General features: G+C 39.4%; 1 protein-coding gene across 1 annotated transcript in view; it reads right to left on the bottom strand.

Moving 5' to 3' along the window:
* Nucleotides 1-13,536, bottom strand: part of LOC139715405 (mediator of RNA polymerase II transcription subunit 14-like) — a 38,654-nt gene that overhangs the window by 14,469 nt on the left and 10,649 nt on the right. The window contains exons 13-23 of the mRNA XM_071626979.1: nucleotides 13,464-13,532; nucleotides 12,605-12,647; nucleotides 11,571-11,696; nucleotides 10,582-10,660; nucleotides 9,395-9,557; nucleotides 8,568-8,796; nucleotides 7,923-7,954; nucleotides 6,752-6,883; nucleotides 5,575-5,763; nucleotides 3,542-3,590; nucleotides 781-954 (exon numbers count right to left, since the gene is read on the bottom strand). Of these exons, the coding sequence (XP_071483080.1) occupies nucleotides 781-954; nucleotides 3,542-3,590; nucleotides 5,575-5,763; nucleotides 6,752-6,883; nucleotides 7,923-7,954; nucleotides 8,568-8,796; nucleotides 9,395-9,557; nucleotides 10,582-10,660; nucleotides 11,571-11,696; nucleotides 12,605-12,647; nucleotides 13,464-13,532 (1,285 nt within the window). The remainder of the gene's footprint in view (nucleotides 1-780; nucleotides 955-3,541; nucleotides 3,591-5,574; nucleotides 5,764-6,751; nucleotides 6,884-7,922; nucleotides 7,955-8,567; nucleotides 8,797-9,394; nucleotides 9,558-10,581; nucleotides 10,661-11,570; nucleotides 11,697-12,604; nucleotides 12,648-13,463; nucleotides 13,533-13,536) is intronic.

The following is a 13,536-nucleotide window of genomic DNA, read 5'->3' as shown; positions in this document are numbered from 1 at the left end:
AAATTATTTTATGGTCTGATTTTCTTACATGCAACTCCTTGTTCAATCACTTTGATGAATTGTTACTGTCCATGAATGTAGAATGCACAACATATACTTCAATCTATCTCTATCATCTACAATTGTAAATGTATCTATTTTTCTATCAATCAATGTCATCTACATCTATCCATCTATTCATCCATCCATCCACCTACTTATCTATCTACCTATCTCTTTTAATATCCATCACACTAACTAACCAACTAATTGACAAAAATTAAAAGTCAAACAATAGATAACAGAACCATTCTGTTATTGGGGTGGGGCTAGTTTTTCTTTTCCCTTAAAGGGATAGTATAGTTTTGGTTGAGATGGGGAATTCAAATGTTAACTTTTTGCAAGATAATTAGAAACCACTTCGAAATAGTAAAGAGCATACGATTCAAAGAAGAATTCAAAGTTTATTTGATGAAAATCGGTTTTGAAATTGCCAAGGTATCCAAAAACAAAGTAAAACAAAGTGGTCCTATTTAAAAGTAGGTCCCACCTTTTATTACAATTTCTTTGTTTTTGGATATCTCAACCATAAAAAAAAACCAAAACAATAATCACCATGAAATAAACTTTGAATTGCTCTTAGAATTGTATGCTCTTTCATATTTCATATCAGAGGTTTCTCATTTTTTCACAAAAAGTTAACACTGGAACATTTTAATTCTCCCACCATCACAACCAAAACTATACCATCCCTTTAAAAAGGGTTTGACAGTTAAATGGACCCCCAAAGGGGCTGCTCACCCATGATGAGACCCGAGCGCGATGCAGGGGAGAGGGTCAGGTAAGGGAGCCAGATGGGAAGGTCAAGGGTTAGCTGGTAGAGACGACCGATGGAGTCCCAGTCCCTGAGGAACAGCTTCACTACAGAGTGGGCACCCAGCACCTTGTAGAAGAGGTACACCAGCCGGGTGGAGCCTGCAGAGGGGAACCATAATCACACAGAAATAGATCCACGGCAATCCTTATTAAAGGACAAGTTCACCTTCATGTACATGTGGATTGAGTGAATGAAACAATATTAGTAGAACACATCAGTGAAAGTTTGAGGAAAATCCGACAATCCCTTCAAAAGTTATGAATTTTTTAAGTATCTGCGCAATTACTGCTGGATGAGAAGACTACTATAGTGTGTGATGTCACATGCGTACAACGATATAATGAAAATAAAAAGAGAATTTCACAAAATTTTACTTTTTGAATAAAGTGCACATTTCTTGGACTTGTTACTGATGTATGTTAAGGATAATATTATTCCCCTTGCCTTCTGAAAGAGAGAAGTTGAGTGTTCTTTTGTTATGCGAGAAAAGTGAAAATAAGGTGAATTTTCTTTATACTTTCTTTATACCGTTGTACTCATGTGACATCACAAGCTATAGTAGTCTTCTTATCCAGCCATGACTGAGCAGAAACTTTAAAAATTCATAACTTTTGAACGGATTGTTGGATTTTCCTCAAACTCTCACTGATGTGTTCTACTAATATTGCTGCATTCACTCAACCCACATGTCTATGAAGGTGAACTTGTCCTTTAAAGGTGCATGGTCCCGGTGTTTTAGTCATGGTCCCGGTGTTTGTAAACCCCAAAACTGTTTTAGCTCAGAAATCAATTAGACATTACGGTCCCGATGTCTGGAATAACCTACCTGATCAATTAAAGCAGTGTACTTCACTGTTTTCCTTTAAAGCTCATTTAAAAAAGTATTTATTATTGAAATATGTTTCCAGTTAGTAGTTTTTGATCAATTTACTTTTTCTTCTTCTTTTTTCTGAAGTCTCAGTAAGCCCTGATCCATGCAAAGTGTTTTTTTCATTCCCTCCCGTTCCTTTCCTTTCTTTGATAATGATATTGCATACATTCATTAAAGCGTATACCTTACCCCCAAAATAGGCATGCTACAGCCTTTATTCTCTCTTGCACTGTCACCTGCACACACGACGCACTGTCACTCGCACACACCTACACTTTTATTGTCTACTATACCATGCAGCAGTCAATGGTGCTGCGTGCTGTTTTTTTTTTTCTTGTTCTAAAGCGCCAAGTCACTATTTTTCTTTTCTGTTTTTTTTTTCTGTAGCAAAATGTGTTTTGTGTATTAAGATTAAGAGTTTTATGAGTACATATATAATTGGTGTTGTATTACATTGGTATCACATATTCAGATAGGGCCTCATCCACGTCAAGCTCTGCTTATGATGACGGTCCCCTGTATTGATTTCTCCTTTGTTATTAGATACAGTAAGCCTTAATATGTTATTTTGATTCATAATTATGCCACTTCAGACTGAATGTTGTTACGCAAATGATTTTTTTTTGTATTGATTTGTATGTATCTGTATCATTTTGTTTTCATTTGCAATTGTATTCGGAGAAAGAAAATGCAGAAATAAACCCAAACAAACAAACAAACAAACAAATGCGTACACGGGCGCACGGCGCAATTTTCCTATAGAGACCTACGCTATCGGCTCCTCTTTAGCGCTTACGCTGTGGCCCACTTCCCCCCGGGTCCGAAGAAGTCCAATTCACTGTAGTCAGTGGTCGGATCACAGTTCGGCTCATGATTCGGCTGATCATGAGGGGGATGACAGCTTTAGCAAACTTCTTTTGTGACGTCATAATAACAAGCACATATGCACGCACCCTGGCATTACTACAGACTGCGCGATGCGAAGAGAAGACAACGAAGGCAACGTTACTTAGCAACACCTACGCACTTTACTCTTGATGACAGCTCAACTTCGGTAATCTTCGTATCAATGCTAACGGTGAGCGGCAGTATCATCAACAGCGCCCTCTACACTACTGGGACTATGCACCTTTAAAATGATGAAGTACTAGTAAACACAGAGACAGGAGTAACATAGGGACGAGGGAACACCTATCTTCACTGCAGAGATACTATCAACATTTTGTAAATCTCGTCCTTATGTCCTGAGGGTTACTCTCATAATCATCTTTTCATAAAGGCACAACACTCTTTTCAGAGATGTGTGTGCGTCTCCAAGCTCGACAAGCTTACTATCATATTTACTTTGTCTGAGAGAAAGCACTGTCACCAAGGGAGAATGGCAAGTGGGCATGTCTCAATTCCTGCTTACATCACTCATAATCACTCCAAAAAAGCTGCACAGTCATGAATGAAAGGGTTCCCTATGCTTATTATTAAATTCTGATGCAATATTCAGGATTCTGTCAGTCATTTCACCATATCACATACCAAATGTGAGGTAAACATCACTTTAAAATGATACATCACTCTCTACACAATTGTACATGCATGCAAGTCCAATGGGAATTCATTGTTATCAATACATTCTTCTTTTCTTTAAATAAGGAAAAAATATCAATAAACAGTGCACTAAAACATACTTCTTTTTTATATTCCCAAAGATAAAACACACATAATATATAACGCATTTACCATGGATTACAAGTAAAACTAGCACCCTTTCAGACATTGCACATCAGTTGATTTTTCCAATAACTACATGTAAGTCTCACCTTGTTCCTTTGCAGCACAGCTGTGTACAGGACAGTTTGCAAACACAAGCTGAGGGGAATATTAGGAGAGAGAAAAGAGCATTCATGTTACCAACTGATCTAGTCTAACCAATGAAGTGTCAACCAGTCGCCTTGAATCAGAAATATCAGCCAAATTTGTTGACACTACTTTATTTCAAGAACACACAGCCTACAACTCTTGGAAATGGCTAAACCTGTATTCTGGGATCACAAGTACCATCAGATATAGATCTATAATGGTTCTGCCCTGCTGCCCGACCCCACATGTAACATAGTGATGCATGACAAACGTGACATTTGACCCGTTAATGACGGGTTAATTTTGCTACAGCACGCATTTCCCATAGACCCTTGCCCAAGTATACCCAGGATTCGTCTTCAATGGGTTAACATTGGGTAGAAAAGCACCATCACTTATCATTGCTGAATAGCTCAAAGAAGTGCTCTTTAAATCGCATGATTCCACAAGTGTTCCACGCATCATATGTGCAGTCCATGAAGAACTGTAATCTAATAATTGCTTTGTCTTTCTGAAGTACATTCAGCTCATTCAACATAAATGGCAGCATGCATATCATATTCAATGCAATCAAGGAAACTGAAACTACTATCCACTAAACATTGTTGCATGATTGTACGCAACCTAAGCATAACAATAAATGTATGTACAATTGTGACCGTGCATCACAAACCAACAAAAGTCTCACGCCCTGATCTTACATGAGGATTCAAAGTTGGTGAAACAGATCAAACTAGAGAAGCACTCTGAGAGCGCAGACCTCCGCCAGGCATGCAGCTCATTTCCACCACTGATCTTGTTCTTCCATAGGGATATCAGTGATTTCCACCCATACGTACTTATACATTGTAGCATTGCGTGCTGAAAGTCGCCCGATTTCCCAATATAGAAGCCTTTGTTACGTCATAAACCCTCAGCTGCACGGCGCACCTCGCCCTAGCAGAAACTAGAGCACAGACTTTAGTGTGCGCATGCAAACCTCAAATACATGTATGCGCAGCCTGAACTCCCAAGTTCATTGACCCTACCTGCCAAAATATCAAAAATCCTTCATAAATTCCCCCAAAATTCTCGGATCACTACCAAAATTTAATCATCTGTTACTTGTATCATTCTAAACCTTTAATGCAGGTTTCATCCAAATCCGTTAACTACCTTATGAGTTATTTTGCACATGGACAAACTAACTAACAAAGAAACCAATGGTAACGAAATCATAACCTCCTCCCTTGGCGGAGGTAACAAGTCAATCTGCAGTTTTTCATACTTTCTTCAAGTTAGGGATCATAAAACATTTGGGAAGTTGTGTTTTTAGCAGTGTTTCTAGAACACTTATTTGTAGAATAGTGTACATATTGTAACTACGCATGTTTTAGAGGCCCCTTTTCATTCCTTAAAAATCCTTTACACACTCTTCACTTTCAATTCTATGAACCTTTTAAAGGATGGTGCTACTGCTTTGAAAGTGGATATTAGTCAAGGACAGAATGAGTTAATAGAGCATACTCAGTTTCAGCTTAGTTTGATAATCCCTTCATTGTTGTTGCTAAGGTGGTTTACATCCTGTTTTTTGTCCCATTCATTGCACAGCTAGCACAGTTTGGTAAGATTAAGTGCTTGAATACACCCCATACTTTGGAGCCTCTTTTCTCAGTACACACTTTTCCCCGAGTGTGTGCCTTCTTTCACATAGGTTTAGTGTATATTTGAATTGAGTTATACATCAGTTTAAAGATTAAAGTCTGCTCTTTGAGAATCCACCTTAACTAAAAATCCATGTCTGGCGACTTTTTGCTGATTTTGTGATGCAGGATCACAATTTTTTCTTCTTCTTTTTATTTTCACAGTAACTTTCATCACTGCATCTCCACCTGAATTTTACTCAATATCCATTTGACAAATTGCAAGTGAATGCTGATCTTTACCAGCCAGCCAGAGCTGGCACTAGGTTTCCTGCCACACTTGCCCCTCACCAATGGGGACTGACACTAACCTGCACCTGCCACATGCCATGCTGGTTGCGGTGGAGACGGATGGAGCAGTCCAGCAGGGCCATCTGTAGCGCCTGGCTGGTCTCCGCCGAGACCTTGTTGCAGGGGGGCAGGGAGCAGAGCCTGACCACCAGCCCCACCCCCTCCCCCTCCACCTGCACCCCCTGGTGGGCTAGGCCGTTCTGCGACAGCTGCAAGACAGAAGAGACCGACCGGCAGATTGAGGGACGTACGGGAGCCGGCAGACTTGGACATATAAGTGTACATACATACGGCCACAGCACTTCTTAAAGGCATAATTTACCATTTGCAGATGAAACAAAAACCCAGCATTAGTGCTTCAAAATAGTTCTAAAATGTGAGTGAGGGATAGAAACAACCAATGTAAAAATTTGAACCAGTATAATCGATGTCAAGTACTGTCAAATATACAAAATATGAACAATAGTTATAATAAAAATGTTTCCAGACTAGACCATCTACAGTTATGCTTTAATGAGAAAAATAGTGATATCTCTTTATAGTTTAGGCTTTATCGCAAAAATTCTATATGGTAGGATGTTTTGTGATACAACTGACCTACACATATGCATCAAAAGTTATATCTTGAACATTTTTCAAATCACTGCTCCCAAAGGTAAACAGGACCTTTAAGACATAGAGTTCACACGAAATAATCAGTTTGAAAAGTAAGTCAGTGTTTTCATCAAACACTGAAGCCCTAGACTGGCCCATCAACTTTGCGGACATGAACTATGAGCAATGCATAGTAGTAAAATCTGTGTGCAAAAGCTATTACTTTCTTTGTCATCATTCCCTTGCATAAATACTCTTAGAAAAAAAAAGAAACAAAATTGTATTACATGATCTCAGCTTCACTGTGATGTGATATAACAAGTACTTATCCATTTATATTTCTTTTGTGTGTGAGCCAATTCTTTTTTTTTTTTTTCAAATTCAAGCCTAAACTGTCAAGTGTGAAAATTGCAAGTCTGGTGCATTCAGTTCTATCAGCGTAGAGGTTTATGAAATCCAGCCGGTATTATGTGAAATGAGAAAACATTTCATTTGATCCCACACATGCCGAAGATAAAATGAAATATAACATGGGCTGCTACAGCGATGTTTTAATGACTCAATCAATACCGTGACATGTGCAAAACACAGGGACTGACTGACCTCTTCGCAGAGTTTGACAAAAGGTATTCGAATGTTGCAGAGAGAAACCACGTGAGATAGGGTGTAGTTGAAGAACTCGCAGTGGGTCGACGGCTTCTTCTTTTTCTTTATTCCCGGGAATGACGAATGCAGCTGTCCAATGAAAGAAAAGAAGCAACCATTACGCTTGCATGCACCCACACACTTTCATGAGATCGTTTGTAGCACATCACATGATTTTGGATAAGATCGACTAACAATCAATGACCAGGGCAACTGTGCTGTTGTTGGTATGACGCAGCCAAATTATGTGACACATCCAGCAATGTAGAGGGGGCCCTCCCGCAATGATCATCAATGAATCGATGATCTCCATTAACCTGTTTTCAAGCCATAAAACCTGAAGCATAACTTCTCTTCAAAGTGCTTTAATAATAACTACTTGGTGTAACATCTGGGGGAATTTTACCCCCTCTAAAGTTTAAATATATCTTTCACATCTGTAGAAATGTCAAATTATCTCTTCTGTAGGGGGTACGATTATAACTGATAATGCCCTGTTCCAAATAGCAGCATAATTACATGTGATTAAAAAAAGGCAAATAGTACAAGTTGCAGTCCTATATATTCTGGAAATTCAATACTGAATATTACTGACCACACACATAAAAATTTTGCAGCCAGAACCACTGCACAAAACCAACTCAGACCAAGATATCATGTAATAGTTACAAACTCAGCATTACTCAAGACATTAAAAAAAAAAACCCACAGTGTTTTGTATAATGGCAAATAACACTACAAAGGTGGAATGCAAATAAGGTGTCAAGCAAAAAGGATTATGAACATTTTTCAATTCTAAATTTCCAGCATACACTGGGTGCAAATCTTTAACCAATTTCAAGCTGCAAAACATTATACAAACCAAAAAAACTCTACAATCACATAACTGCAAGAACAAAAAAAAATAATTTTGGAAGTTTTGATGGACAAACAGAAGTGGACATTGGATGACAAGCATCAGGCAGGAACACCGCTCCATGGACTGACTTTTAGGTCAATTTGTTGCCTGCATGAACACTCTGATGCTCTTTGACTTAATACATAGCATCAACTTTCTGCCAATTTCAATTTTGTCCCCTGCAATCTGTGCAGTTCATATTTTCCATTAAATTACCATAGCCATACATACCTTCCGCTTCTTTTCATCATCTACATCAAGGTCTGGGGATGAAAACAAGTTAAAACATACGTAAAAATAATAAATGACCTCTGTTTTGCTGACAACAAGCAGCTTCGAGCAAAAATATGATTAGCTTCCTTGTTACACTGGAGCATTAACAGCCACACATACACACACACACACACACACACACACACACACACACAAATATGAGATAATATTTCAAAACATATGAAAGAAGTTACACTGTATCTTGGGGCACAGCATATTGACAACATGTTAATAGCCTTAAAAGGAAAAGGTACCCTATCCTGAAATAATGAAAGGCAAATATTGACCTTTGGCAGGTGAAATGGCTCTTTATGAAGGTACAAAATGAAAGACTGCAGCGCCTCTTTAAAATACACATGTACACCAATATCGAGTAAAACAAAAAGTGTGTATCTAATCATTATTCAATATCCCTGCATAGCCACATCGCACATTGACCTACACCACTACCTTCAACAACTACAACAGATTGCAGAATGTTGCACAACCTTTTCGGTCACTCAGCATCAATTGGTACCTATGCAAGAATCGATTACAGAGCTTCATTCATCTAGAGTGTTGGTATTGAGAAGGGTATGTATGTCAAGCACGGAGAGGACCTACTTTCAATCCTCGTGTCCGGTCCCCGCAGGATGGCCGAGTGGTCCAGGTCGATGAAGGTGTCGGGACTGAGGTACCGCTCAGCCGTCTCGGGGCTCTCCTTCTGGCTGGAAGGGGTGGAGCCCCCCTGGGGCGTGGACTGGCCCTCGCTGAAGGGCACAGGGGTGCAGTGAAGGAGATGGTAGCGACACTGGAAACCCCCTTGTACCTTGCCCATAGCAAAGCTAACCACCTTTGTAAAAATGAGTTCAAGAATGTAGCCAATCAGAAGCACAGACACGAGTCATGTTTGCACTCTTTGTTTTCTTATTAGCATGCACAGGAGTGCCAAAAGTGTACACAAGTTTGCAGACAAAATTAGTCTCCACGACTTAGTCATGACTAAGGAGACATCACAGAGACATAACCAGCTGGAGTTTGGAATGAGTCAAAAAAAAAAAAAAAAATGTACATGTTGGATTCTCTCACTACTCCCCGGAGACCAGGGTCCCAATTCATAAAACTTGTTATCAGTAACAACTGCCACATTTCTATGACAAATTTGCTCTCAGCCAATCAGATGCAAGGATTTCATTAGCTTGTAACAAGTATCGTAACTTGTTATTGACTACAAGTTTTATGAAACGGGGTCCAGGCTAGATTCCAGAAGACGTCACAGAGATATCTCAGCTACCACTCCATGTCCAGCGAGACTCGAGTCACAATGTCCCTAGCTAGTCTCCAAGCCAGTGAGATGCCCACTGTAATCACTGTAATCACATAATTCAGGGAAAATTAAAAAAGAAGTCCATTCACATTCCCATGTCATCACTTGGTCATGTTACACTCACCATGTAGTACTGAGGGTGCTGCGTCAGTCGCAGGTACACACAGTTGGGCTGCAGTCGCTTTATCGGGTGGTCCGGCGACATGGGCAACAGAGGGAGCTCTTTCATGAACGTCACTGGGAGCGTGCTGATCGAATAGCGGCAGTGGCCAAGGAACAGCATGATCCTACACGGTGGTGGCAGTGATGGGCGCATGTTAATTCACTGCGACTCATTTCAAAGCTTGACACTGAGCCACGTTTAGCAATCAAGACTAGCAACAAAATAATACAAAAACCATAGAGTGTGGCAAAGTATTTTTCAATAATTTAGAGTCTTGATTGTACATTTCTTGCTTTCCTTCCAACTCAGTAAAACTGTGACATGAATAACATCTTCAAAAGATTTTTTTTTTTTTAAATCCTACTTCTTACCTAGACCTAGACTTGAATTTCACAGAAACTAAGCTATGCTTCAGCACTAGAAAAAAAAAAAAAAAACAGGGGGGAGGGGGACTTGGACAAAGGACTGGTGAAGAGTCACATACAAAAGTTGGTACAAACAGTACCAATGGTAATGTTATCATAAAGTGAACATATTTATAAAGCACTGAGTGCAAGGAAAGTCTGAGTGCATATATAGACCCATTAATAACTATTTCGTCAGCTGAGAATGTTAAGGGTATCAAGTTGCCACTAGAGCCATAGTGTTCGAGACAAATTAAAGGCACATGGTCCCGGTGTTTTAGTCAAATGCGTACGCGGGCAAACGGCGAAAGTTTCCTATAGAGTCCTACGCTATCGGCTCCTCTTTAGCGCTTACGCTGTGGCCCACTTCCCCGAGTCCGAAGAAGTCTGATTCACCGTAGTCAGTGGTCAGATCACAGTTCGGCTCATGATTCGGCTGAGGGGGATGACAGCTTTAGCAAACTTCTTTTGTGATGTCATAATAAGCAGCACATATGCACGCACCCTGGCATTACTACAGATTGCGCGATGTGCAGAGAAGACAACGAAGGCAACGTTACTTAGTAACACCTACGCACTTTACTCTTGATGACAGCTCAACTTCGGTAATCTTCATATCAATGGTAACGATGATCAGCAATATCATCAACAGCGCCCTCTACACTACGGGGACTATGCACCTTTAATGCCCTTCTCATTCTCAACCGACGATTTGCATTGAAAAGGACCCCATCCCCTCCACACCTGAGCTTAGTGACGAGTGGCTCCAACTTGCTCTGGTCCTGATTCAGGCTCTGCTCTATCTCTTCCATGAGAGAGGGTTCTGTTGACAAAGATGAGAGATTCAACATCACGATTTGCTTGACAACAGTTGCAAAAAATACCTCACGTCAATGCTAACAAGTATCGCCACTGGCCGGAAAGTTCCTCTCCTTCAATTGAGAAACCATCTGTGGTTCAAAACTGTACAGTTTTGGTAGTTGTATCATTTTGTTGGTATCAAAGTTGGATCTATTTTCCACAGAAGTCAAATCCCTTTGAGAACAAAGTATTTGTCATTTCACACAAGCCACTTGTAACTTTCAAAATAAATCATATATACTGTGTTCAAGGAATGAAAAGTATTCATCAATAGCATCTAAGAGTAACTTACTCTGGGCTCATTTCACAAAGGGATTCACAATCATTTGAAGGTACAATATTTGCAGTCTTGAGTCACTACAGCATCATCAAGAGAGTTTAAACTGATCTGATGTGTTTCAGCTGTCGCTTTGAAAAACTGCAGTAATTGCTATTTTTCTACAATGATCACAAACCCCTTTCATGCATAACTTTCCTCTGAAGACAAAAGAATAATAATGATAATACGTTCTTCTTATTCAGGGTAGCCTCTTGAATCTTGCCACTGCTCTACAAGAGGGCCCTGCCATTATTATTACAACCTAGCGTTGCTAGGTACCTATTTATACATTTGGGTCGAGAGGGACATGGTGGGTAAAAAAAATCTTGTCGAAGAAGGTAAGCACTTGACAGGATTCGAACCTGGAACTGCTGATTGATAGTCAAGAGTCTTATCCACTATGCCGCCATGCCCCCACGTTTTTCTTCCATCAAAAATATTGACCCTAAAATTTGACATGGATGCAATATACAGTGTATGACGATGCCTATTGAAGTGCGAAACTACATAAGACAAGTACTGTTATAGTAGCCAGCTAGGGCAAGACTCTTACCACAGTGAGCTGTGCTTGGGTTGTAGAATCCCGTCTGCATGTCGACAGAGACAATCAGCTGTTCATCATCACTGCATGGCTTGACTATGGGAATCTTGAGCAGTGGAGGAGTTCCAGACACTTGGCCTGAATTAAACAACAGAGAAAAAAAAAGAAGATTTAACATACATATGGAGTTTCGCAAATTTATCTTACACAATCAAACTAAGAAGCTTTTAGCTTTAGTTTGTCATATCACTAAGCATAACATTCATCCTTGCTTCGGTGGACTGATTACGGTAGATTTCTTGTTGTATAGACTGTACTGAACACTTTCTCAAACTGGAAATCAATTCTTAAAGGGTGTGTACAGTTCTGGTTGAGGTGAGGATTTAGCTTTTAACGTTTTGCGAGATATTCAGAAACCACTCTATGAGATGTCAAAGAGCATGCAATTCTAAAGGGTATCAAAAAGTTTATTTGATGAAAATCGGTTTTGAAATGGCTGAAATATCCAAAAGCAAGGTGAAAGAAAGAGATCCTAATAAAAGGCGTGGCCTGTTGCCTTTTATTATTATCACTTTTTTGGATATCTCAGGCATTTGAAAACCAATTTTCATCAAATAAACATTGAACCCTTCTTAAAATTACATGCTCTTTCATATTTCATGAGAGGTTTCTCATTGTCTCACTTAGGAATGTTCAAAACATGAATCCCCACCTCAACCAGTACTGTACAGTCCCTTTAAAGTCACAGGGCATTGATTAAAGTTGCCTAATGTTTGACTCATTACAATGCCTTTACCTGAGCAGCAATGCACTTGCATGTCCCCCAAAATGAATAGACAATTTGCAAGGTGCTCTAGGAACTTTGCATATTTATCTAGCATACTCAATCCCTGTGCCTTGGAACATTTCATACATTTGCACACTTCAGACAGAACTGTTCTGTGTTTCTGCCCAAACTACCACCTAAGCAAATGGATTTTAAGCTTGCACAGGGGATCAAAATTTTCCGAGGCACACTATTTTTCTTTCTGAAAGCACACACTTACATTTGTACCCAGGCAGATCTTTTTCGAGTTGTCCTTGAAGCTCCTGCACAAAACAGACAAACAGAAAATGAAATGAGTTTGGTGTTTCATATCCTTTAACTCCAAACTATTCAAGTGAAAATCCACTCCATTAATGAATGAGCTTTGAAAAACAGAACAAAATCGTGATGAACAAAATCATGATGATGTCACACCCTCAGAGTTTTTCATTTAATTACACACAAATCCCTACACATATCTTTTTCTGACATAAATTCAATAAAGACCTTTCATCCCTCACATCAAATAGTTCCAAAGCTAACAGGATTTGGCAAATGATGACGTAAAGGGAAAGGGAATTCTATGGTAATTACTGCATTATCGACAAAACAAATGATTTAATCATATTTTCATGAGAGCATAATTATACAAACCAAGGAAGAGTTATGTTTCCCCCTTGTCTGATATGCAAATGGATTGGGATCAACATCACTATTTCTTTGTATTAATCTTTAGTCTGAGTTCCATCAAAACTTCACCATTCTGTTTGTTTGACCTCATTCTTCTCATTAAAGTCAACTTGACTGCAGGGCAGAGTTTACTCTTTTAATACTAGCAGCTGAGACACTTGAAACTTCTCTACATATTCCACATACTGTTAAATCAAATGATTCCCATTCAAATTCTTAAACAGTCTACACTACATTACATCCATATCTATCCTAATTTGGCAACACTTGTCACTAAATATCTTGTACTTGCATCTCTTTTACCACAAGTACTGGAGGTAAAAAAAAAAAGTCCCTTAGACGGCCATTAGTGACCAGTCTTTCATCAGGAATATTGCTCGAGTCTTTAGCACCCTTGCCAGGACACTCACCATGAGTTTCATTCTTGAACGAACCAAGACAGTCTCAACAAGGAGCCTTTCCACAGCCAGATGATCACACTGT

The sequence above is a fragment of the Diadema antillarum genome, unplaced genomic scaffold (assembly GCF_040938485.1).
Source record: "Diadema antillarum isolate AM-2024a unplaced genomic scaffold, OU_Dant_1.0 scf00000048, whole genome shotgun sequence".
In the NCBI taxonomy this organism is placed as follows: Eukaryota; Metazoa; Echinodermata; class Echinoidea; order Diadematoida; family Diadematidae; genus Diadema; species Diadema antillarum.
Note: the sequence above shows the minus strand (reverse complement) of the source record. Positions and strands in the feature narration are given on the sequence as shown.